The sequence below is a fragment of the Lutra lutra genome, chromosome 7 (genome assembly GCF_902655055.1).
Source record: "Lutra lutra chromosome 7, mLutLut1.2, whole genome shotgun sequence".
Taxonomy (NCBI): domain Eukaryota; kingdom Metazoa; phylum Chordata; class Mammalia; order Carnivora; family Mustelidae; genus Lutra; species Lutra lutra.
In genome coordinates this window covers 27,102,165-27,127,938 of record NC_062284.1, presented here as the reverse complement: position 1 = coordinate 27,127,938, position 25,774 = coordinate 27,102,165, and the positions used below count along the sequence as shown (strand labels likewise).

Genomic DNA, 25,774 nt, shown 5'->3' with positions numbered 1-25,774 from the left:
TGGACACATCCATCTTCCTTTCTGTAGCTCAGTTTCCTCCAGGGATTTTGGGTACCTTGAAGAACTGCTGTGAAGTTTAAATGAAATCACATTTGTGAACATACAGTCAAATATGTGGCACAAAGAACATTTCATTCCATAGGAAGCTAATATCATTATTGTCATTATTCATCAGTCTTGTTTATGATTATTTGTGTGTGAGTATTTGCTATTTAAACTCACCCTAGAACTTACTAAGAAGTTAAGGATAGTGAGAGTTTAGCTGGACGAGGCAACAGAAAAGTGCATTTTCATGAACATTTTTCCTTAACTTTCCATTTTGCCATTATTTTAGACTGAGTTTCTCAGGTGATTCTGAAGCACTGTGTAGCCTACAAAACTGCAGGGTTACTGAGCCCCTACTAGGTGAGGGCCTTGAGAGCTCTTGGTGTGATATGTTTGAAAATCTTAGCCTAGGGTGAGAAATACAGGTAGAAAAAGTGATTGTACTTGGGGGGGGGCAGTGACCCCCAAGGGTTGGAGTAGGATACATGCAGATGAGTAAGGGAGGGGAGGAAGATTCTGTTTTGGATGACGTGGTACCTCCAGGTTTGGTCTCAGCCATTTGGTTTGAAGCTCAGAGTCCTGATAGTCTTCTAAGGAGGGCTGCTTTTGGAGTTGCTGGCATCCTATTCATGGAGGCTGAGGCAGTATGGTAAAGTGGTTGGCCGTGGTTAAAGTTATGAAGTGTGAGGGTGAATCATATTACAGTTACTGACCACATGGGCTGTACCCATGTGAATGGCCAACCGAGGTCTATAATTTCTTGAGGGAATGTTTACTTAGATACCACCAGTCGTGAGGGGTGCTATGCTGTGGCAACATGCTACATGCATTTGGTGAGCAGGGGTCATGTCTCTCATCATGATAGCACAGCTTCCATTAGCACAACTGTCCAGCGAGCACCTCGTTTGTGAGGCCTGAGGACACAAACCCTCTGAGAACATCAAAGATTGGTCTCACACTCCTTTCCCCTCACTGTGGTCTCCACTCGTGACAGCTCTTTAGGTCCAGCAGCAGAATGCTGGCTGGACTTCTACCCTGGTGACCAGGGCAGAGGAGTAAAGGGTAACAAGAAGGGGAGAGGCTGTAGGGCTCATTGTTGCCACAGAGGTCCCAGGGCTGGTTAGCTGTGGAAGATAGTAGCCGTGTGCTTTCTGCTGCTGTGGCTGTTTCATATTTATTTCTTTTCTCTTCTCTAGGTCAAACGTTCAAGGAGTAAAGGCGGCCTAGCAGGCCCCGATGGGACAAAGTCTGTCTTTGGGCAGATGTGTGCTAAGATGAGCTCATTTAGCCCCGACAGCCTCCTCCTCCCCCACCGTGTCTGGAAAGTCAAATTTGTGGGTGAGAACTTGCATGCACTAGCAGGCCTGTGGTCCTGAGGGTTGGCAGTCTGAGCACAGACAGTAGTGCAGTGGGCATTATTACAGGGAGAGCTGAGAAGTTCATCTAGCTGCACCCTGCAGGGCTTTGCTGGTGTGACTAAGTGTTGCTGACTCTCCTTTCCCTCAAGGTGAATCTGTGGATGACTGTGGTGGTGGCTACAGTGAGTCCATAGCTGAGATCTGTGAAGAACTGCAGAATGGACTCACCCCACTTCTGATCGTGACGCCCAATGGGAGAGATGAGTCGGGGGCCAACCGCGACTGCTACCTGTTCAGCCCCGCTGCCAGGGCGCCCGTGCACACCAACATGTTCCGCTTTCTGGGTGGGCCTTCTTGCACGGGCATGATGCCTCAATTATGTGGCTATGTGTGCCCCAGTTACTTAATGTCTGCTCTGTCTTGGGAATGACAAATATTTTGAATATTTGGTTTTAACTTTTTCACTGTGTAGGTGCAGGGACATGTAGAGCCAACCATCAGTGAGTGGCTAGGTGCCAGGGGTCAGAAAATGTCTGGCGCATTGAGGATCTGAAATACCATGTTTCTGCAGCTTAAATGTGTCTGAAACTTGGAGTCAGATCTGAAGGGTTTTGGTAGTTGGTCAGTCCCTCCCTCCTGTTCCATTAAATATATGTGCTGAGTGCTCCTGTTGCTGCCTGTTCCTCTCCAGGTGCTGCGCCTACCTTCCTTGAGAAACTCTATCTGTTTTAAAGGAATGGAGATTGGCCTCTGTGTGGCTTATACGTATTGGTACAAAGAGAAGAGTTAGAAACTAGGCCCATAGGAACAAAAGGAAACAATGAATTTAGAACAGGACAAAATGTATTAAGGATGGACCTGTCTCCATGAATTTGGGTAACATTGGTTTAGAAGGCACTGAGGCCCAGTGTGGAGCTATTCTGTGATGTTAATTGAACTATATGTTTTATCATTGATTTCAAGTATCTCCTGTTACTTGTGCCTTGACTGAGCAGGTGTGTTACTGGGCATCGCTATCCGGACTGGGAGTCCCCTGAGCCTCAACCTGGCTGAGCCTGTTTGGAAGCAACTGGCTGGGATGAGCCTCACCATTGCAGACCTCAGTGAGGTAACCACCAGGAAAGTGGGGATGGGGAAATGTGACACCTAGTGTACCTGGTACAGAGTGCAGGGGGCACCCCTGGCTAGAGACTGCCTTCTAGTAGCAAAGAAGGTCTGGATGTTAGGCCAGTTTGCCTCTGGAACTTGATAGACCATCTATTTTGTGGTGCTTTTGCAACTTGAAATCTTGTCAGATAAGAAAATTCACCCAATTTTCCTGTGGAGGATCAGAGCTTGTGAATGGCTGGGTGGTGGCTTTGGCTTTCAGGTGGAGAAGCATGACTGGCTGACCACAGCCAGCATCTTCCCTGTGGCCATACTTCCCTTGGTACCACGACTATCTTCAACCAGTGGGATCTGTCTCCAACCAGTGGCTGTTGGTTAATTTTAAGGACTTCCTTGAATTACAAGCTCTTTTCTTCATTCCCTGTGTAAAGTGCTTTCTCACTGCTGGTCTCTTTTATTTTCTGGCATTTATAATGCACCAGCAGCCTTGAGGTACACCCAGTGCAGACTGAGGCGCCGTCATGGCTGAACTACAGTCAGAAGTGTGGTAAAGACCCTGACTTAACATGTGGGCTCCCTTTTTTCCCTCGAAAGGTTGATAAAGATTTTATCCCTGGGCTCATGTACATCCGTGACAATGAAGCCACCTCAGAGGAGTTTGAGGCAATGAGCCTGCCCTTCACTGTGCCAAGTGCAAGTGGCCAGGACATCCAGCTGAGCTCTAAGTATACACACATCACCCTGGACAATCGTGCAGAGTATGTCCGGCTGGCAATAAACTACAGGTGGGGTCATCTGCCTTCTACTGTTTTGGTTCAGTAAATAGCAAAAATAGGAAATAGTTTGCTTGGATGGCTGCATTTTTCAGAAATCCCATACAGTAAAATGCTAGTAGACTTGGTTCTAACAACTACTGATCTATAGTTATCAAATCTTATTTTGTAATCCAAATCAGAGTATTCATTATTCTTGTCCAAGATTCCTGGCTCTGACTAGAAAACCAAGGTGGCTAGAATTGTGCTGTTTTGGGAGCTCTCCAGGCAGAACTCAGAGGACCTGTGGGTGCCCTCCTGTAGGTGCCCCTCTGTGAACTCTCCTGGGCAGCATTGTGTCAGGGCTGGTCCCACCCCTGCCTGGCCCTCAGCAAAGCCACCCATCTAGCTTCTGCTGCTCCTTGCTCCTTCCACCTGACATTACAAGTCCACACGTGGACTTTGTTCTCCAGAAGCACCTGGCCAGGTACTTGGTAAGATTGCACATTGGCTGGGCTTTGTCTGCTGAGTTCTGGTTGTGGGTGGTCCTGGCAAGTGTGCTATGCTGTCCCTTTGTGTTCATTTCTGCCTTATGCCCTAACTCACCAGTCATGAAGGCCCTGAGCACAGTATTTGCTTCCAGAGGGATCTTACTGTGGGTGCTGTGGAGCCTGGTTCTCTGGTGCACATCTAATTCTGGCTCCTTCCTGGGTATGCAATAAGTATTAAGAATTGTGTCTTGGAAGCTCTAGGTAGTTTTTAAGATTATCCTCTATGTGCCAATGTAGGTGAACTCAGTCTATGAGAAGCTCTGTGATGCTATTTTTATGAGCTAATGCCTTGGTCATCTGTGGGGTAAGGCTTGTTATGAGCAGAGCAAGACCTACGTTACCAAAGATAGAAATGCAAAGTGAGTTTTTTCTTTCAGACTCCATGAATTTGATGAGCAGGTGGCTGCCGTTCGGGAGGGAATGGCCCGAGTCGTGCCTGTCCCCCTTCTTTCTCTGTTCACTGGATATGAATTGGAGACGATGGTATGCCCCTGAGAGCTGCTGCCCTAGAACTGCCTTTTCACATTGAGCCACCAAATCAGTGCCACTAGTTAATTTCTTGGTTAAATCTTGCACTTAATTTACATCTGAAATATGCTTATGCCTGGTAGATGAAGTGAAAACATGTTTGAAAAGTGGGTGTTCCCGGCCTGTGTCCTTCCTTTCCTTGCAGCCCCCATCCCACACCAGAGTGGAGCACAGGGTCAAGTACACATCCACCCGAACACATGGGACCCAACCCTCCAACTGTCCACTCTGCCTCTCACGTACATCCTGCCTGAAACAAGCCTTGGTAGAAAGAGGGATTGACTCTATACTAAAGCGAAAAGTCAGAAGTGTCAGCCAGCCTTGACGGTATGTCCTTCTGCAGGTATGTGGCAGTCCAGATATCCCTCTACATCTCCTAAAGTCAGTGGCTACCTACAAAGGAATTGAGCCTTCTGCATCCCTGATCCAGTGGTTCTGGGAGGTGATGGAGTCCTTCTCCAACACAGAGCGCTCCCTCTTCCTTCGATTTGTGTGGGGTCGGACAAGACTGCCCAGGACCATCGCCGACTTCCGGGGCAGAGACTTCGTCATCCAGGTGCGATTCCTGCATATCTTGTAGTGTCCGCTGTAGGGGCATGCTCCTTGCACATGATCCTGTAGCTCATTAGAAAATGGGACTCTTGTGTTACATGGTTTTTTCCTTCTTCCAGGAAATGATAATAAAAAGCACACCCCACAACTTCTTTGATTTGATTGCTCAAAATTTCATGACTATAGATCTTAAGTCTCACTTTCTACTTCTGGAAAATTTATCTGGCCACCACCAGAAGATAGTGCTATTATGTCAGCATATTTGAGATTTTGAGCACACATGTCTTTTAAAACATATATTTGATGCTTTGGTTGAATTAGGTAAATTAAGTAATGTTGCTTATTGGGAAAAATAAGAGCACCCATCAGATTGAGAACAAGAGTTTTGCTTTGAGTTCTAACTCTGTGGTCCAATGGTCAGAAACAGGCTTTGTTTATCTGCCGAGTCATGGGGTGAAGTGATGTAATCCCCCCTCCCTCCTCTATCCTGAGGCAACAGGTGTGATTTTCCAGGTAGCAATACCATGGGGATGGGGGACTTCCCGGAGGGGCAGATTAGGGTGGAGGGTCCTTTCTTCCTCCATGTTTGAAAGGTTTGGGGATGGGCTCCTTCCTGAGCACAGCCTGACTCCAGTCTCTGACTGGGGTTGCAATAGAAGTCATTTGCCAGAGAGATCTTTGAGACCAGCATGTAGTTTTTCTCTCCAAAAGTAGGTAATTCCTGGGTCCAGAATTCTTGCTGGCTTTATAGTGTTTTATCTGTAGTAGTCAAAAGGGGCTAATGGGTTTAAGGAGAATTCCCCATGTGGGTGCGTGCTGAGCCTGTGTCCTCTGCCTGCCTTGTGCCAGACCCTATTCTCAGCACTAATTTGTCAAAAGTAATTGCCACAGTAACCAATTACTGTTCTTAACTATAAGTCCTAGGAATTACTGAGTTGCTCCTTTTAATTTCTAAAATGGGCTAGAGTATTTGTTTTCTGATACTTCGTTACTCTTAACCAAAAATATTATGATTTTTGTGAGAGTAAGGAGTCTAATGAACATAATAAAATAGATTAACAGTTCTACCTGTCCTTGTACATAGTCTCTGATTATTTAACATCTTTTTCATCAACAGGTATTGGATAAATACAACCCTCCTGACCACTTCCTTCCTGAGTCCTACACCTGCTTCTTTTTGCTGAAGTTGCCTAGATATTCCTGTAAGCAGGTGCTGGAGGAGAAACTAAAATATGCCATCCACTTTTGCAAATCGATAGACACAGATGATTATGCTCGCATAGCCCTTACAGGAGAGCCAGCTGCCGATGACAGCAGTGATGACTCAGAGAATGAGGATGTGGATTCATTTGCTTCAGACTCTACACAGGATTATTTAACAGGACACTGAGATGGAGAAATACCATTCATTGCAAGCCACCAGGAGACTAAGCAAGGAGGCAGAGCGCTGCAGACTAGAGTGCAGTGTGTTTGATGAGAAATATTAGGTCTCTAAAATGCATGGGGGTGGGCAGGGTGACTGATCACTCATGATTGAACAATGAATGGAATAATGATTGGGAAATCAGCCTTGCACATGGGGGGACTATGTGGACACTAACATTTATTTTTGAGACTTAAAAGGGTCTTACCCATAATGCTGCATTACATGTAGGACTTCTGTGTTTACTACAATGTGTAAATGTTTATATAAATACTGAATTGCAGCATCCCCCAAATGAATAAAAAGCCTTTTTACTTGTGGGTGCAATAGATTGTTTTTATTTCTTTTTTCTTCTTTTCAAGTGTTGTGCATTGTCTTGATTGTACATTGGAAATCCTGTGTAATGATTGAATCGTATTATAAATATTTCAATTAATATTACCCTGAATTTGTTTATTAAAAGTTTTTTGAACATTAAATGATCAGTATTACTTAAATGCATCTAGAGGTTATTTAAACCAAAACCAAAACAAAAGTTGATCTCCCTCTTCTCCCCAGGTGCACATTTTAGCATATGCAGTATGTAACTTGAATTGAGGCCTTTCTGTGAGCAATATCTATCATAGAAAGTATACTATATATAATGTTTGTGTCCTGTATATCTCTACATTTTACTTCCCTATAAATAAAACATCTGTCATAAAATTGTAAGCTGAGTCTTATCTGGTTAGACTAGCACTGGTGGACGTGCTACAACCAAAAAATAGTTTTGGATAGAGCATTAGTTAAAGCCATTCCAATCTAGTTTATACATTTTTGATTAAAAAAAAACCAAACTCATTCCAGTGACAAAGGAGGAATGGGTAAAAGAATGGGAACATTCCAAGGGGAGTGGCTGGTGTTGGGATCTGAGGACCAGGAGCCTTCAGGATCTGGTCCCCTGTCCTCCACTCCCGCCTGTCCTGGTTCCCATCCCATTGGCCTGGGGCCAGGGGGTGTATTTCTGGTCCAGTTGGCCATGGGATAGGATTTGAGAGCTGCCTGTTCTAGAATTGTGTGAATGGCAAGTTCTCTGCAAAGGGAAAGACTGAGAATAGGATAGGAAAGTGGCTAACAGGCCTGGTATGCTCAAACTTGAGGTAAACTAGATGAAGGCAAAAGGAGATGTTTTATGTTGAGGGGTTATTTCTTTATTCAGGGACACAATGTTTTGCATTAGAAAATCCAAAGAAAAAGTTTCTGGGAATTTATCGATGACCAAATTTGTGAATGCCCAGGTTAATCTTTTTTTACCTTGGCTCAAAATCTCTATAATCTGTGAGGCATTTTTCAAATCACCAACCTTTTTGTTGTCAGTCACCTTTTGCTGCATAACAAACTACTCCTAAATTTGGTGGCATGCAAGATGCAACATTTATTTCTCACATATCTGGATTGGCTAGTTTTGGCTGAATGGCTTTAGACAATGGGACGGGCCAGGCTCTTCTTCACCTGCCTTTCTGACTACCCAAGGCAAGAGAACTGTTGAAAACAGGCAAGACCTATGCTCATAACGGAACTGTCCCTCCATCCACGTTCTGTGGGCCAACCCCCAAACATGTGGACTGACAAATGTCTTTTGCCTCTAGAATAGCTGCTCTGAAAGTCTTGTTCAAGGACCCCTCCATTTCCCTTTCATGGTGTCCCATGAGGTCCTCCTTTTTCCAACTATATATCTGCATGAAACAAAATTTTTTTCATACCCTGCAACCAAAACTATATTGTAATATATGGATGGCAGAAACCGAAATGAGATTCCAACTATCTTTTCATAAGCCAGATAGTAAAAAGATTAATAAACATTTTAATGCTACTTCTCAGAAAATCACTAATGTTTTTAATTTTGGAATATAAATTTTCAGAATAGTATTCATGTTAATAAATAATGGGTTTCTTGGGACACTTGGGTGGTGCAGTTGGTTAGGCATCTGACTCTCCTTTGACTCGGGTTGTGGGATCAAGCCCCACATTGGGCTCGACCCTCAGCACAGACTCTGTTTGGGATTCTCTTTCTCTCCATCTGCCCTTCCCACTTGTACTCACTCGCTCTTTTTCTCGCTCTCTCAGATCTCAAAAGAAAAATAAGTAATGGGCTTATTTTATTTTAAAATGAATGAATATTTTAAAACATTTTAATTTTAATTTCAAATATGGTAATTATTGATAGATAGGCCCTAGATAAAAATTACTGAATGAGAAAGCGTTCTGAGTCAAACTGCTGCAGAGGAGGGAACTGCAAAGTCATTACCGGAAGTGTGGTCCAGGGAAACGCCTTCCACCTACCTGGCTTTGTCTCTGTTGTGTTTACATTGTTCAGAAGCAATTGCCTAAGACCTACTTGTTAGGAGCTCTTTTCCTTTACCTTCAGAAATGCTGGAGGATTATCTGTTTCCTACATTTTTTCTACTCAAGGAAAAAAAAAAAAGACTTTGATTTTCATAGTAACAGTTGCTTCATTTTTGTCCAAGACAGTCTCTAAGACAGTTACCTATCCTCTTCAATTTAACTCTTCAATCTTACCTGAGTATGAGGCCTAAAGTTATGGTTCATTTTGGCAGACTGAAATTAGTGTAGCAGAACCTATGGAAACATAAACTGTGGGAAACACAGACCCAAACTGTGCTAGGAGTGGAAGTCTTCAGTCACTGATGAAGATTCCTTAATTTTATTAGCAGGTTCCATTAACATTTTGAATTGTGGATTAATCCCTGCAGAGGCAATTAGATGGTGTGATGTATCGTGTGTTTTTCTTTCTTTCTTAAGATTTTATTTATTTATTTCACAGAGAGAGATCACAAGTAGGCAGAGCAGCAGGCAGAGAGAGAGGGGGAAGCAGGCTCCCCGCTGAGCAGAGAGCCCGATGCAGGGCTCGATCCCAGGACCCTGAGATCATGACCCGAGCTGAAGGCAGAGGCTTAACTCACTGGGCCACCCAGGTTCCCCTCGTGTGTTTTTCTACCAATAAAAGTAGCAGATACACATTTACAATGCGTATGAAGCTGCCTCTGTTAAATTTACAAAAACTTAATATGGTGCCTGACACTAGTGTTCACCTTTAGAATCCCTGACAAATTCTTTTGGATTTCTTAGCATAGACCACCTCCAGTATTGTCCCCTGGGGTCTGATAGCCTCCCCTCCCTAGTGCTTGCTCATGGGCTGCCAGCCTCTCATGCCTCTGTTTGAACTTGTCTGCCCTCCATACAATCAAATGGCCATCTGCCTTGCTCTGAGTTTATTCACTTGGTACACTCCATCCTTCAGATCCCAACTACAAACTTCAGGAGCTGGAATTGGTTTTCTTGAGCATGTCCCAGCTCTGGACAACCCAGCAGTACCTACTATTACAACCACCCAGCAGTGCAGGGTGGTTGTATTATAGGTAGTCCCTGCTCCACCACTTGATCCATGACTGCAGGAGTGACTGCTGGCTCTGTGTTGTTGCTGGACCCGGGGCCCAATTCGGACAGGTCCACTTCTGAAAGATACAACTCATCATCTACAAATGGCGGCAATCTCCCCAGTGGCTGTTTGAGCACTAGAGAACGTGGAAGCAGTACCTGGCTGACAGGTACTCAACAATGAACACTAAGGTGGGTTATTCATTTCATCAGCATGGAATACTGTCCAGCATCAAGGGGACCACTGGCTTCTGAGGTTGTTAACTAAAAACATCTGGGTTAACTAGAAATCTAGGTATTCCAGAAAAAGCTTCCTAAGTCCATGTACAGGTAAATTGTCTTGACTTGCAAAACTAGCCAAGATACTTTAATTTAGGGATAGTGGAAGAGAATGGAGAAGTCTGAGGTATGGGCAACTAGGTTTCAACATGCTGGCTATTCACATCTGGGGCCAGGCACTGGAGTTGGGGCCCCCTTCACATTGGGTCTGCTAGCCCAGGCAGGTGGGGAACATGGAGTGGGGGACCCCTGGGGTTTCAGTCTGCTCTGTGGCCTGGGGTCTTCTGACCCTTCCTAGCACTTAATCTCAGTACACCTCAAGCTTTAGCACTGACAAGGCTGATTAATCATTTTCATTTTTGTAGGTAAATACTTTATAGCAAGGATCTCTGCTAGGACATGTCTCTTGGAAATCCTGATAGGCTCAGTAAGAAGGGCATGAGTCCTGGGCATGGAGGGGCTAGGGGCACGGCTCCTTCTGTGGGTGTGTTGACCTGAGAGCCTAGCCTCTTTCCTGCCAGAGCTCCAGGGTGCCAGGCAGGCTGGCTAGGGCTTGTGCAGTCACTCAGGAAGAGGCGACGAGGGATTACCCACTCCCACGGTATTAGCCCTAGGTCCTTCCAACCACAGGGCCACCCACGCTGAACCTCCTCCCCTTTGTGGATCTGAAGAAGTCCCCCAACCAAGGGACTTCCGACACACAGGGAGCCCATCTGAGACTAAAGTGGCCACGGGAGTACCCCAGGATACCCGGTTATTCCACCACCCTGCAGGCTGGACAGCCTGGCACTGCTTTCAGAAGGTACAGGTAGATGTTCCAATGCTGACACCCCTCCCTGGCTGCAGGCCGCATGAGGTGGGTGCCTGAGCTGTCTGCTGAAGTGCAGGAACACAGGGTGGGGAGAGGCGGACCAGAAGGCTTGAGAACTGGTTCCTCCAGCCCTGCTTCACCGTGGGGTCTTTTGGCCTGTTGGCAGGTGAACTCTACTGTGTGCAACATGGGCCACATACTGTAAACTCTCCCACTGGGCCAAGAGTGGTCCCTGGCCTGTGCTTGGTTTTGCTGGCATGTCATAGTGACCACAGGCATTTGATGTCACTATTGTCCATGGGAAATTCCTTGTACAGCATTGCTATGACCGCAGTCCCAGCTTAGACTCTCCTGTGCATATGCATGCCCAATGGACGCACCATTGCCTGGGTCCCTTTGCTATCTCTCCTCCTTTAGTTCGCTTGGTTGGAAAGAGGCCCTTGGAGGTACCATAATTTCTCAAAGCAGTAACATCCATCTCAAGGCAGGGCACAGGGAAACCTGTGGTTGACACACTGGTCCTAGTGGAGCCGGCACAGGTACAGGACTCTTAGCATTGCCCCCCTGACTTACCAGGGCTAGAGTGGGGGTAGACCTACTGCTGGTGGGGAGACTCAGGGACACTGTCCTCATGGGTGAGCAGGTGTGAGGAGCAGGCCCTTCTCAGCCACGGAGAGCCCTGCCTGGTGGGCTCCACCCCAGCCACTTTTCAAAGATTTTTGTTTCCATAGACCGTGAAATCTACATAATGAATTTTCTTCTAGCACCTTACATTAAAAACAGACTTTTATTAGAGCAATTTTTATATTTACAGCAAAATTGAACAGAAGGTCCAGAGATTTCCCATATATGCCTTGTTCTCACACATACATTGCCCCCACCAGAGTGGTACACTTTTTGCAACCAATATTTATCATTGTAGTTTCACAGAACAGTTTTACTACCTTAAAAATCCTCTGTGCCAAAGGAAACAGTCAACAAAACAAAGAGGCAACCCACGGAATGGGAGAAGATATTTGCAAATGACAGTACAGACAAAAGGTTGATATCCAGGATCTATAAAGAACTCCTCAAACTCAACATGCACAAAACAGACAATCATATAAAAAAAAATGGGCAGATGATATGAACAGACACTTCTCCAATGAAGACATACAAATGGCTATCAGACACATGAAAAAATGTTCATCACTAGCCATCAGGGAGATTCAAATGAAAACCACATTGAGATACAACCTTACACCAGTTAGAATGGCCAAAATTAGCAAGACAGGAAACAACATGTGTTGGAGGGGATGTGGAGAAAGGGAGAAAGGGGAATGCAAGTTGGTGCAGCCACTTTGGAGAACAGTGTGGAGATTCCTCAAGAAACTAAAAATAGAGTTTCCCTATGACCCTGCAGTAGCACTACTGGGTATTTACCCCAAAGATACAGATGTAGTGAAAAGAAGGGCCATCTGTACTCCAATGTTTATAGCAGCAATGGCCGCCGTCGCCAAACTGTGGAAAGAACCAAGATGCCCTTCAACGGACGAATGGATAAGGAAGATGTGGTCCATATACACTGTGCAGTATTATGCCTCCATCAGAAAGGATGAATACCCAACTTTTGTAGCAACATGGACAGGACTGGAAGAGATTATGCTGAGTGAAATAAGTCAAGCAGAGAGAGTCAAGTATCATATGGTTTCACTTATTTGTGGACCATAACAAATAGCATGGAGGACAAGGGGAGTTAGTGAGGAGAAGGGAGTTGGGGGAAATTGGAAGGGGAGGTGAACCATGAGAGACTATGGACTCTGAAAAACAATCTGAGGGGTTTGAAGCGGTGGTGGGGGTGGGAGGTTGGTGGAACCAGGTAGTGGGTATTAGAGAGGGCATGGATTGCATGGAGCACTGGGTGTGGTGCAAAAACAATGAATACTGTTATGCTGAAAAGAAATAAAAAATAAAAAAAAAATAAAAAATTATTTAAAAAAAAATCCTCTGTGCTCTACTTACCTTTTCCTCTCCCCACAAAACCCCTGATCTTTTTATTGCCTTCACAGTTTTGCCTTTTCCAGAATGTCATATGGTTGGAATCTTTTTAGATTGGTTTCTTTCACTTAGCAATGAATTTAAGGTTCCTTCATGTCTTTTCATGACTTGATAGCTCTTTTTTTTTTAACTGCTGAATAATATTCCATGGTCTGAATATACCATGGTTTGTTTATGCATTCGTCCACCGACGGACATCTTGTTTCCTTCCAAGTTTTGGCAGTTATGAACAAAGGTGCTATAAACATCTGTGTGCAGGTTTTTGTGCCTGTAAGTTTTGAACTCCCTTGGGTAAATAGTAAGGAATACAACTGCTGAATTATGTGGCAAGAGTACGTTTAGTTTTGTGGGAAACTGCCAAATTGCCTTCCAAAGTGACTGCACCATTTTGCATTTCCACCTGCAATGAGAGTTCCTATTGCTCCACAGCTCATTACATTTTAAATTGCCTTCAAAGGGCAGACTTGAAGGCTAGAATTCCTCCCATTGTTTGCATCATGCCTTCATTGTTCCCTGACTGAATCCTTGGCTAGGATGCAGTCTGTGGTGATTTAAAATATGGCTCTAATGTTCTCTGACATTTTTCCCATTAAGAACCCTTTGAACCTGGCCTCTGTGATTGCTTGACCAGTAGAGTATGATGGCAGTGATACCTGCCAGTCCTGGGTACAGGGCTGAAGGAATTGGCAGCTTCCAGTTCCTGTCCTTGGGCCCCCGTCACCATGCTGTGAAGAAGTCCAAGGATCGGGGCAGCAGCCACATGGTATGGCATATAATCCCACAACAGAAATGAGTGAGGCCACTTCTTGATGCTTCCAGTCCCCAGTCTCAAGTTGCTTTCAGTCTTTTGTGCCATCTTAACTGTACTGGGGCTCAGATGATCTCTTTCCATGGTGCCTGAGCTCCAGACCCATGGCATCTGGGAGCATGATAAAATGGTTGTTATTTTGGTTGTTATTTTGTTACACAGCAGTAGATAAAGGAACTCATGTAAGTCTGCATTTGATTTTTCTTTCTCAGGTCCCTCTCTTGGCTGGACAGAAGACAGCTACCCTGGCTGTCTGGCCAGTGTCCCATCTCTTCTATATCTCTTAGGGGTAAGTGAGGCTGGGCTGAGTGGAGCAATCTGTGGGCAGCAGTGGGTGAACAGGATGTGCAGCCTATGCAGTCAGAGCAGGCAAAGGCTGGTAGCCAGAGAGGCCTGCACAGTGGGTGATCACAGCAACCCCTGAGAGAAGGTAGGATTTCCAAAGGGGAGCTGCTGGAAGATTTCCATGTGAAGTGGGAGTGGAAGACTGGGATGGAAATGTCTCTGAGTCATATCTGTCTGTTGAGGGTAAGAAGCCCAGGGCACTTCACTGGATCACCCACAAACACATAAAATATGCGCATCCACACATCCATATAAAACCCACTGCTACTTACATCATATAAGCAAATGGATTTTATTACAGGTATTTCAGAATTTATACATTCAAGTACTGTATACTTGGAAAGAGCCACCTTTGTTTAGCCTTTATATCTGATTCCAATGATGCTTCTCTTTGCTAAGAACATTTAGATAGCTCCTATTTTGGAGTTTCTCTCAGGAGTTTCTCAAGTCATCTGCGAAAAGTGTGACTCTACAGTTAGATTTTGGTGAAGTGTTCCTGCCCAGCTCAGGAATCACCACATCATTTCTGAGACTGTCCCCTGTCACTTCTGACTGAAAAAATTCAGAACCTCTCCATGGTACAGCACCAGCACCATGAATTATGCTGTAGTTTCTAACAACACTACCTCCATCCAAACCTCATTCTTAACTGCCAGAATCCCTAATTGAACCTGGTTTCAACAACCAAGAGGATGGGTTAGCAATGACTAAAGAGCCCAGAGATGGAGAGCTTGAAACTTGGTCCAGCATGGAATTCTGCTCTGTGTGGGCTTTGTTGCCATGTGTGTTGGGACATGTAGATGCCAATCCCTGGCAGGGGTGGGATTTCTTCCATAATTTGGGCAGCATGCACTCATTCCTGGAGCAGGGATAGTTGATCCCACCACAAACATTCAACAGCTACATAAAGAACATTAGGGGCTTGTGATGAAGGAAGATGAAGGAAGGATGCAGTCAGCCCAATGGCCAGGCTGAGTCAGCAGGTGAATGTTAGTAACACAGGTGAACATTAGTAACACAGGCATTAGTAAACTATGTGTTTGGCCAGCCATAGTTGCCCTCCTGGTGCTTCACGATCCTCCTTTGGACCTGTTGGCCTGCACACCAAGGCTCCCCAGGTGTGGCTATTATTCTGTAAGGATGGCAGTAACCATTTAGGTGTCTGCACATTCATACTCCCTGCTCCCTGTGACATTTTCTCTTCTTTATTGTGTTTCTTGAGGTGTTTGAGGAGGATGCTCAGGCTCACGGATGAGCGTGGATGCGTCTGCATTTCTGCTGTGGTCACGAACTCCACAGGTGTCCTGCCCCACGTGAATGGAGTCACCAGGCACAGCACATGTGGGCTGTGTCTACACACGATGTGCACAGTAATCTGACACAAGGTGTCTGAAATGCCATACTGGATCTTATATCAGACTACTTGGGCTCACTTGTGGTTGTGGCCAGCCCTGGACTGTGCTCTAGGAGCACAGGCTCCAGGAGGCCCAGAGGCCCTTTGGATCCTTGGAACTGCTCCTGGGTAACCTGACCATACCCTGTCCTTTGCAATGTGTTTGTTATCAAGTCTATGCCTCCCATATACCTAATGTAGCCAGACACCTTAAAGAAATAATTCTCCCAGAGATGTTTATAGAGACATTTCCCAGAAGGGGAAATTTTGGGGTTTGTCTGTTACATGGTGGAGGACTTAGGAGCCTCTGAATTCCTGTCAATCCTTGGGCAGTGATTGGGGGGCTAAGGCCCCACTTGAGCTGCCTGGTGCATTGCAGGCCTGGGTGTCTGTGTCTGTGTGTAGTGTATGTGTTTATGTATGCCTCTGTGTGTCTTGTGTGTGTCTGTGCATGTGTGTTGGTATGTGTGTATTTATGTGTCTCTCTATGTGCCTGTTTATATTTTTGTGTGTGTTTCTGTGTGTGTCCCTGTTTCCATGTGTGGTTAATATGTCTGTGTACAGTGTATGCTTGTGGTATGTGTGTGTCTGTGTGTGTGTCTGTGCAGTTTTTGTTCTGTGTGTGTTTGTGTGTTTATATGTATGCCTGGATTTCCTTCTGTGTGTATGCAATTTGTGTCTATGTGTGTGTAGTGTCTGTGTGGTGTGTGTGTCTATGTGTGTACCTATCTGTATCTGTGTTTAGTTTGTGTGCCCGTGTATCTGATGTGTCTGTGCGTGTGTTTGTGTGTCTCTGTGTTTACCTCTCTTTGTGTCTGTTGTATGGGAGAAAGAGTGAGCTTCCCACAAATGTAACTAACATTGGCCCAGGCCTAGGCTAGAGAGGGAACAGGCAAAGAGAAAATAAGAGGAGTGCTGGTCAGGTTTATCAGCAATAGCTGAGAACTCTTCAAAGGCAGAAGAGAAATAAGAAGGCAAAATAGTCACGCAGTTTACGTTTTCCAAATTCTTGTTCATAAGGAAAAACCTGTACTTGGCTTAGTTCTATAAACTAGAACTTGTACTGGGCATAACTAGCAGACACTGTCAACTTTCAGAGAGGGTCTGGCCTTTCACCAAGAGCCTTTTTTCTCCATTTCCTGAGTCTCCTGTAGCTCTCAGGGTGAAGGGTGAGGGTTCCCTCTTCTCCGAGTCCTGAGGGGTGCCCGGGTCGGGGGGCAGTGCCTGCTGTGACGTCTGTGGGCGTGGTCAGGCCCGGAGGTGCGGAGAAGGGCTCGCCCCGCCCCCGGGGCGCGCCGGCCCGCGTTCGGTGCCTGCAGACTTTTTCTTAGTCGGAGTATTGCTCTCCACTCGGCGTTCCGGAGCTATCAGTTTGGACCTTACGACTTCACTGTTGAGAAAGATCAAGTCTTCAGGCCAGTGGGGAAACAGGAGGTGAGGAACCTAACCTGTCTATTCTGGGGAGCAGGTAGGGTTTTAATAATCCTGTGTTCAGTTGTTACTTTATGGAGCAAGGAAGGTCTGTGGGAAAAATGAGTAGTGGGTATGAGCACAGGGCGCGCACTCCCACACCAAGCATTTTCTGGATTTGATGGGAGCAGCTCCCTAGGAGGCAGGTTCGCAGGACAAACCAGGTTCGTCACTCTGGGGTGGGCCATGGGGATATTGAGCGGAGTTTGGACGTGTTCAGACAGACAATGTTCTGCTTGAACTGCAGGGCGGCATCTGCTCCCACCGTTGGCTTCACACACGTGAGCGCTAGTCAGGCGTTTCTGTGCAATGGAATGCGGCGGGGGCGGGGGAGGGGGGACTCAATCCCCCAGAGCCTCTTTTTTTTCCCACTCTGGCCACACACAGCGGAATAAATGGATTTAATGTCGCTAGTTCCTTCCAAGGATATGGATATTAAGCACCAGCTTCCCTGTGTGTGGACATTTTTGTGTTTACAGACCCAGACCTGGGCCAGGAGCTCAGCAGGTGCCTAGCAGTCCACCACACAGGACTGTCTGCTTGTGAAGTCCCCAGGTGATCCTTTGAGCTCTGACTTCAGGATGTGTCAACTTCACAATATGCAGTGATTCTGAGGAAAAGCAAACAGGAGGCTGTTACCAGTTGTAGGCAGTTGTTACCTCCTGAATACAAGGCAGTCCACTGTAACCTAAACCACCTAGAAAATGCTACCCCTGAAGTTTGCTCATAGGGGGTGGCATAGCTCTGTGTTCAGGCTCCTGGAGCAGAACTTGTGGGGGCTGGGAATGCTTCTGGTGATACCAACTCTCATAATTGCCAATGAGGATTAAATCTCATTAAAAACAACAGAGGTGAAAGAAAGCTCTAGATAAACTGTAAAGGACTGCACAAGAACTGCTTGTTACCACAATTTAGTTTACAAACATTTGAGTGTAGTTGTTCACATCAGATATAAAGTGGAAGTGGGATTTAGGATTGTCAGTTTTATTATACTGATGCAAAAGCAAATGCTGATACTGTTTTTGTTTTTTGAGAAGTTCATGACCCCTTTGAAGATAGCTCAGGTTTGAGGAACACCACGAATTATGGAGGAAAGGAGAGCCCTGGCTGCAGATTCAGCAGTGCCCACCCCTGGGACACCTGGGAAGTGTTTTAAGCCAGAGGACATATGGTCTGTTGTGTATTTTGGAAAGATCATTGTGGTTTGGTGGTAGCTAGCTGAGTCACACCCACTGGGAGATGGCTGCATAGCCCAGGGGTGGGGAGTGGGGGGCACTTCTTAGGTAAAGGGTCTGCAGGGTGAGGACAGCCCTCAGGCTCTGGGTTTGTGAGCACCTTCGAGACATCAGGGGAGACAAGAAGACAGCTGCACATAGTGATCTAGGCTGCAGAGGGGAGCTTGGGGGTATTGACTGTCCACCAGAGAGATCTAAGCCTCTTGGGAAAGGGGAGAGGAGTAGAGCCTTTCAACTCCAGGGCGTCAGGGAGAGGATGGAGTTGAAGGGAGGGTTGGGGTGCGGTGGGGAGGATTTGGGCCTGCAATGGAGACATGTAAGGCCAGAGAAAGGAAAGGATAACCTAGAGACTTAGAGGCTCAGAGGAGATGGCCTGTAGAGGAACTCGGAGACTTTTCCATCTTTCCTATATATTGGAAATACAGGAAGAAATCCCACAGACAAGGTCTCTCTGGTTAACTCCTTGGGTGGCTGCACCACCTTGCGGAGGCATTTTCTTTGCCTCTTGGGGCCGCCCACGGGCCGCACCCTCAGAGAAGAGGCTCCTCTCATAAAGTCGCCCAGGCTCTGGGGCTACCAAAGTGGCCAGTCCCGCGGGCTGTGAGGCCGGACTTAGTGGCTTCTTGGGCCACTCAGTGGTGAGGTCGGTGCTCTGGCCACACTGCTGTGGTTTCAGTGTCCTAATCTGATGGGCACTGCCAGGCAGGAGGCACGCTCCACAGGAGACGGTAGTGACGACTCGCCCCAGCGTAAGTCTGTTTTTTTGAGGGGCAAAGGACAGTTTCAAACTGGTTTGCAGGATGGACCAAAGTGAACAACACTGCAATTCCTTTCTACAAGAGTAAGGGGAACAGCCTGAAGTGAAGGTAGAAGAGACCGACTCTTTCTCACATGGGGGCTGGCCGTAGGGCCTGGCGTAAGGGGTCCTGCTGAGAGCAGGAGGCAGCCCAGGGCGGCCCAATTCCAGACTGCAGCAGGGTGGCATTGCCCCTGGAGGCCTATCGGGTGTGCTTCTGAGTACAACTCACTTGTTACCTTCCCTGGGCACAGCACAGGAAGGTCAACTATCGTCATAGGCTCGGAGACTATTTAAAATGAGAGCATAAAAAAAGAAAGAAAGAAAGAGAAACAGACAATGCTGTTGGGTTGAACGTTCTAGAAGCTTCTACGGAAATTCATATGTTGCAAATCTCATCCGAAGGGACACAGGGTCACACTGTGCGCTGGCGTGGCGTGAGGTAGAGGCACATCTGCTTTTAACTGGGCGAGCTGAGAAGGAGGCTGACGCCCCATCCTCCTCCCAGGGGCTGGGCCTGTTACTTCTCCAGCTTCATCAACTGGGAAAGTTCAATGGACTCAGACACCTCCAACGCAGCCACGCCCCCACGGACAGACACGCCCCTGCAGACACAGATCCTCCTACCCCAGCCCCCTGCAGCTGTAGCCACGCCCCTGCAAACGCCCCCATTACTGGCAGAGGCAGCCACACCCATGGAGGCACAGCCCCCTGGACAGCTCTGAAGTGACTGCGAGGCTTTGGGACTTGAGTAGTGCTTAAGGTAGATGACTGGAATGTTTTCTTAGGACCTGAGACTGCCCACAAGAGGCAAGCATTAGCTGCGGAGCGATTTCTTTTTAATATTTTCTCAGCAGCCAATATACATTTTTCTTCTCTTTTCATTATTGTATAATGTCAAGTGATTAAAGAACTTGAAGAGGGGCACCTGGGTGGCTCAGTGGGTTAAAGCCTCTGCCTTTGGCTCAGGTCGTGATTCCAGGGTCCTGGGATCAAGCCCCACATCGGGCTCTCTGCTCAGCAGGGATCCTGCTTCCCTTCCTCTCTTTCTGCCTGCCTCTCAATCTACCTGTAATTCTGTCTGTCCAATAAATAAATAAAATCTTAAAAAGAAAGAACTTGAAGAAAAGTGCCCTTAAAATTTCTGAAGTTACTGTATTCCAAATGATGTATATTGCTGCTGCTGATTTATGCGCTACTGTAAAACCAGCGTGTCAGTCTTCATTCAGTAATTCAGTTTTTTTAATTGGCACACAAGTAGAGGGGACGGCACCTAATCCTCAGAACAGGAGGAAACACAGTGCGCCAAAAAGACAGTTTAGGTGCGGCTTGCTGGACTGAGGGGCATTGAGGGCAGGTTCTTGGGATCTCTGTCATACTCATGCTTCCTGTCCCTCATGTCTTTGCCAGCCCATTTGCACCAAACCTGAGCTCTGATCCATAATGCCAGCAAACTCTACCATGCCTACAAACCTCTAGCCAACTTCTGCTGTCAAGAGCCATCAGAGGGAGCTGTGGGGGGGGGGTGCCCAGGCCTGGCTTTAGCATCTGGGAACACAGCTCACACGTACCCCCCACCCTCCCTCGTTACATCCCCTCAATTGTCTGGTCATCTTCTCAGGTCAGAGTTAGAGCAACTAACAACTGCTGGACCACGCTGAGAAGAGGCTAAAGGCACAATTCCGTTCGCTCCTCAGTAAAGGCAGGTGTTGGAGCCTGTGTCTGGTGCCCTGCCCCTGTGCACTGAGCCTTGGCCTCTGGCCACTCTTATAACCCAGACCTATCCTCTCAATAAGCTAGCTCCTCCCCATGTGAACACACTTGCAGGAGGAGCAGCAAAACCAAACAGCACAACCCAAAGCAGGGTTGGTTAGCTTCAGCTCTGTGTTCAGGCAAGGCATGGGTAGGGTGTCAAGTCTGCGGCAAGACAGGCCAAGCCCTTAGCAGGAGGGGCCTAGGTGGGCAGACCTCTTACAGGACCTGGAGGGATGGGGAAGCACAGCTACAAGACTGTTGGGGAAGGAATCAGACAGAGTCAGAGGACAGACAGATTCAGGACCAGGTAGGAAGATAGGAGCATTCCATGGAGTTTGAAATATCAGTCATAATATCTATATTTTTCTAAAAGTTGGTGGCAATTTGGTCACTTTGGTATGAATCTTACTCAGAAGAAAAGGCCTGGGCTCAGCCATAGTGGAAGCATAGTGGAGCACTGCCCCTCTGTTACTACTCAGACCTCACAAAGTGGCTCTCCCATCTCTGTCCCTGCTCAGGACACAACTGCACCCAGGGTCTCAGGGGTGCAGCCCTTCTTCTGCTGCCTGCAGATGTCTCTCCCAGTCTGAGCTCAGCCCAATGCTCAGGGCAGGTTCTGTGGAGTCTTCAGAGGTGAGCCGCAGGCATCCCTCTGTAGGTCAGACATATTGGGCTCCGTAGGGAGAGGCCAGACTGAGACTGTGGGTCCCAGAAAAGTGCAGTGACAGACTGGGGTTCTGGGGGTTGTTCTCAGAGATTAGTCCATGGTCTAGGATGTTCAGAGAGTCCTCCCAGAGGATGGGCTATGGCCTGGGATACTGGGGGGCATTCCTAGAGGATGGGTAGTGGGATGTGATGTTGGGATCCTTAGAGGACAGACTGTGGACTGGAGTGTTGGAAGGTGTTCCAAGAGAATGGTCCATGGTTTGGGGTTTTGGGGTCCCCTCAGAGGACAGACTGTGGAACTGGAGTGTCCAGCCATCCGCATGAAAATCAATGACCAGGTGCAAGCCGCGGGATTTGGGATATGTTTAGAAGAAATGAATGAGAAAGGTAAGGGAAAAAGAGAGACCTCTGGGTGAGCAGAGCCCTTTGTGACTCAGGAACTGAGTTAGGAACTGAGCTGAACAAGAGCAGAGGCACTGGGCAGTGCTGAGCCAGGGTACAGAGGACACTGTGGATGGGAGACTCGTTCGGAGCTAGTTGGGTCAAAAGACAGACATCTTCAGAGAGTTGTCAGTGTTTAAAGCCAAGACTGAGATCTTCTAGGGACGGTGGGCTTAAGGTGGAAGGTGGGAAGAGTGGAAGGAGCCAGCAAAGGAGAATAAGGAAAAGCTAGAGCCTTAGCAAGCCCTGAGACTAAAAATGAAGGCAGTGCAGGGAAGGCTGCTGAGAACCTGAGAAAGGGTCAGAACTTTGATGTTATCAGAGATGACTCTGACTAGTCTCTAGTCAGAGTCTAGATGACTCTTCTCTTGGTTGAAGTGGGTTCAAGAAAGAAAGAAAGGAGAAGTGAATACAGTGTTTTTGAGAAGTTGTGATATAAAGGACGGGGAAAAAGTTGGGTAGTGGCTGGAAAACTCTGTGAATACAGAGAGATTAATTTTTTAATTTTGAGGTAGATTTACATGTTCCTTTTACCCAGTTTCCTCTGATGGTAACATCTTGCAAAATTATGATACAGTATCACAACAAGGATATTCACATTGACACAATGAAGATAGAATTTACATCACTGCAAGGACCCTTCATGTAGCCCTTTTCAGCCACACCAAAATCCCTTCTGCCTACACCACCTATTTAACAAACCCCCTTCCGAACTGCTAATCTATTTTCCATCTCTGTAACTTTGTTATTTCAAGAATGCTATACATAGAGAATCATACTGTGTATGACCTTTTAGGTTTTGCTTTTTTTTTTTTTTAACCTAGTGCTTTCACTGTGTAGATCCACGTAAGTTGTTGCATGTATCACTAGTTGTGCCTTTCTTTTTTTTTTTTTTTTAAGATTTTATTTATTTGACAGAGAGAGAGAGAGATCACAAGTGGGCAGAGAGGCAGGCAGAGGGAGGAGGAAGCAGGCTCAGTGCTGAGCAGAGAGCCCGATGCGGGGCTCGATCCCAGGACCCTGAGATCATGACCTGAGCCGAAGGCAGAGGCTTAACCCACTGAGCCACCCAGGCGCCCTAGTTGTGCCTTTCTAAGGATGAGTAAGATTCCATGGTATAGATGTACTATAGTTCAGTTAACCACTCATCCATTGACAACCATTTGGTTAATTTCCAGTTTTGGACTACTATGGATAAAGCTGCTGGGAACATTCATGTATAGGTTATTGTGTGAACGTAAGTTTCATTTATCCCCTGGGATAAGTGTTCAGGAGGGCAATTGCTAGGTTAATTGCTAGGTTGTAGGGTAGTTTTTAAAAAAAAACAGTCAAAGTGCTTTCTAGAGGGTATACTGTATTATATTCCTGCTAGCACTGTGTGAGGGGTTGTCTCTGCATCCTCTGCCAGCACTTGCTGTTGTCTCCATTTTTTTCGTTTTAGCTATTCTCATAGGCGTGTAATGACATGTCATTATAGTTTTAATTTGCATTTCCCTAATGGCTAATGATGTTGAACATTTTCTCATGTGCTCATTTACTATCTGTATATCCTCCTAAGTGATGTGACTCTTCTTGTCTTTGCACTTTTTTTTCATTTACTATTTGTTTAATTTTTCAATTTTTCTTACTGTTGAGTTTTGAGAATTCTTAATATTATTATTTTTAGAAATATATTTTTAAATTTCAGTATAGTTAACATACAGTGTTATATTAATTTCATGTGTACAACGTAGTGATTCAACAATTGCACACATTATCTTGTGCTCCTCGTGACAAGTGCTCTCCTTAATCCCCATCACCTATTTCACCCATCCCCTCAATCCCCTCCCACCTGGTAATCATCAGTTTGTTCCCAACAGCTAAGTCTTTTTCTTGGCTTGTCTCTCTTCTCACGCGCTCTCTCTCTCCCTCTCTCTTTTTTCCGCTTTGCTCATTTGTTTTGTTTCTTAAATTCCACATATGAGTGAAATTATAGGGTGTTTGTCTTTCTCTGACTGACTTATTTCACTTAGTATATACTCTCTAGCTGCATCCATGTTGTTGCAAATGGCAATATTTCATTCTTTTTTATGGCCAAATAATATTACATTATATATATACTACTTCTTCTTTATCCACTCATCTATAGATGGACATGAGCTGCTTTCACAATTTGTCTATTGTAAATAATGGTGCTATAAACATTGGGGTGCATGTATCCCTTTGATTTAGTGTTTTTGTATTTGTTTGTTTGTTTTTTGGCAAATAACTAGTAATGGATCATAGACTAGTTCTACTTTTAACTTTTTTAAGGAAACTCTATAGTGTTTTCCAGAGTGGTTTTACCAGTTTGGATTCCCACCAACAGTGCAGGAGGGTTCCCTTTTGTCTACAGCCTTAACAAACCTTGTGGTTTCTTGTGTTGTTGATTGTAGACATTCTGACAGGTGGGAGGGGATATCTCATTTTAGTTTTGATTTTTATTTCCCTGATGATGAGTAATGTTGGACATCTTTCATATGTCTGTTAGCCATCTGGATGTCTTCTTCAAAAAAATACCCTTAACTGGATTTTTTATTTTTTAAGTATTGATTTTGTTAAGTTCTTTATAGATTTTGGATTCTAACCCTTTATGGGTATATCATTTACAAATATCTTCTCCCATTCTGTAGGTTGCCTTTTATTTTTGTTGATTGTTTCCTTTGCTGGGCAGAAGCTTTTATTTTTATGTGGTCCTAATAGCTTATTTTTGCTTTTATTTCCTTTGCCTCAAGAGATGGATCTAGAAAAATGTTGCGATAGCCAATGTCAGAGATATTACTGCCTGTTTTCTATTCTAGGATTTTTATAGTTTTAGGTCTCAAATTTAGGTCTTTAATCTGTTTTGAGTTTGTTTTTGTATATGGTGTAAGGAAGTGGTCTAGTTTCATTCTTCTGCATGTAGCTGACCAGTTTTCCCAACACCATTTGCTGAAGAGACTGTCTTTTTCCCATTATATATTCTTGCCTGCTTTGTCAGATATTAATTGACCATATAATTGTGGGTTTACTTCTAGATTGTCTATTCTGTTCCACTTAACTGTGTATCTGTTTTTGTGACATACTATACTGTCTTGATGACCCACAGCTTTTTAAAAGAGCTTGAAATCCAGAATTGTGATGCCTCCAGTTTTGTTTTTCTTTTTAGAAATGCTTTGGGTATTCAGGGTTTTTTGTGATTCTGTACAAATTTTAGGATTGTGTGTTCTAGCTCTGTGGAAAATACTGATGGTATTTTGATAGGGATTGCATTAAATCTGTGGATTGCTTTGAGTAATATAGATATTATAACAATATTTATTTTTCCAATCCATGAGCAGGTAATGTCTTTCTATTTCTTTGTGTCATCTTCATTTCTTTTACAAATGTTTTATAGTTTTTGGAGTACAGGTCTTTTACCTCTTTGGTTACATTTATTCCTAGGTATCTTAACAATTTTGGGGGGCACTTGTAAATGGGATCAATTCTTTGATTTCTCTTTCTGCTTCTTCATTATTGGTGTAGAGAAATGCAACAGATTTTCACATTGATTTTATATCCTATGAGTTTACTGAATTCATTTTTTCAGTTCTAGTAGTTTTTGGTGGGGTCTTTAGGCTTTTCTATATAGAGTATTATGCCATGTACAAATAGTGAAATTTTTACTTCTTCCTTACTGGTTTGGTCCCTTTGATTTCTTTTTGTTGTCTGATTGCTGTGCTTAGGACTTCCAGTACTATGTTGAATAAAAGTGGTGAGAGTGGACATATTTGTCTTGTTCCTGACCTTAGGGGCAACCTCTTGATTTTCCCCCATTAAGTATGATATTTGCTGTGGATTTTTCTTATAGGACCTTATTATGCTGAGGTATATTCCCTCTAAATCTACTTTGTCAAGGTTTTTTTTTTTTTTTAAGATTTTATTTATTTATTTGACAGACAGAGATCACAAGTAGGCAGAGAGGCAGGCAGAAAGAGAGGGGGAAGC

General features: G+C 45.3%; 2 protein-coding genes across 12 annotated transcripts in view; both read left to right on the top strand.

The window, feature by feature from the left end:
- HERC2 (HECT and RLD domain containing E3 ubiquitin protein ligase 2) overlaps positions 1-6,795 on the top strand; it is a 237,320-nt gene extending 230,525 nt beyond the window's left edge. For all 8 annotated transcript variants that reach the window (XM_047735659.1, XM_047735658.1, XM_047735652.1 and 5 more), the window contains 7 exons: positions 1,242-1,383; positions 1,553-1,747; positions 2,399-2,511; positions 3,105-3,295; positions 4,191-4,296; positions 4,685-4,897; positions 6,011-6,795. In XM_047735659.1, coding sequence (XP_047591615.1) covers positions 1,242-1,383; positions 1,553-1,747; positions 2,399-2,511; positions 3,105-3,295; positions 4,191-4,296; positions 4,685-4,897; positions 6,011-6,283 — 1,233 coding nt within the window. In that variant the 3' untranslated portion in view covers positions 6,284-6,795. The remainder of the gene's footprint in view (positions 1-1,241; positions 1,384-1,552; positions 1,748-2,398; positions 2,512-3,104; positions 3,296-4,190; positions 4,297-4,684; positions 4,898-6,010) is intronic.
- A 9,929-nt stretch (positions 6,796-16,724) lies between these two features.
- Positions 16,725-25,774, top strand: part of OCA2 (OCA2 melanosomal transmembrane protein) — a 504,704-nt gene continuing 495,654 nt past the window's right edge. For 3 of the 4 annotated variants that reach the window (XM_047738795.1, XM_047738792.1, XM_047738794.1), the window contains exon 1: positions 16,725-16,861. The gene's annotated coding sequence lies outside the window, so the exon portion shown is untranslated. Of the gene's footprint in view, positions 16,862-21,201; positions 21,317-25,774 lie in introns of all 4 variants that reach the window. The other variant, XM_047738793.1, reaches the window with a different exon arrangement.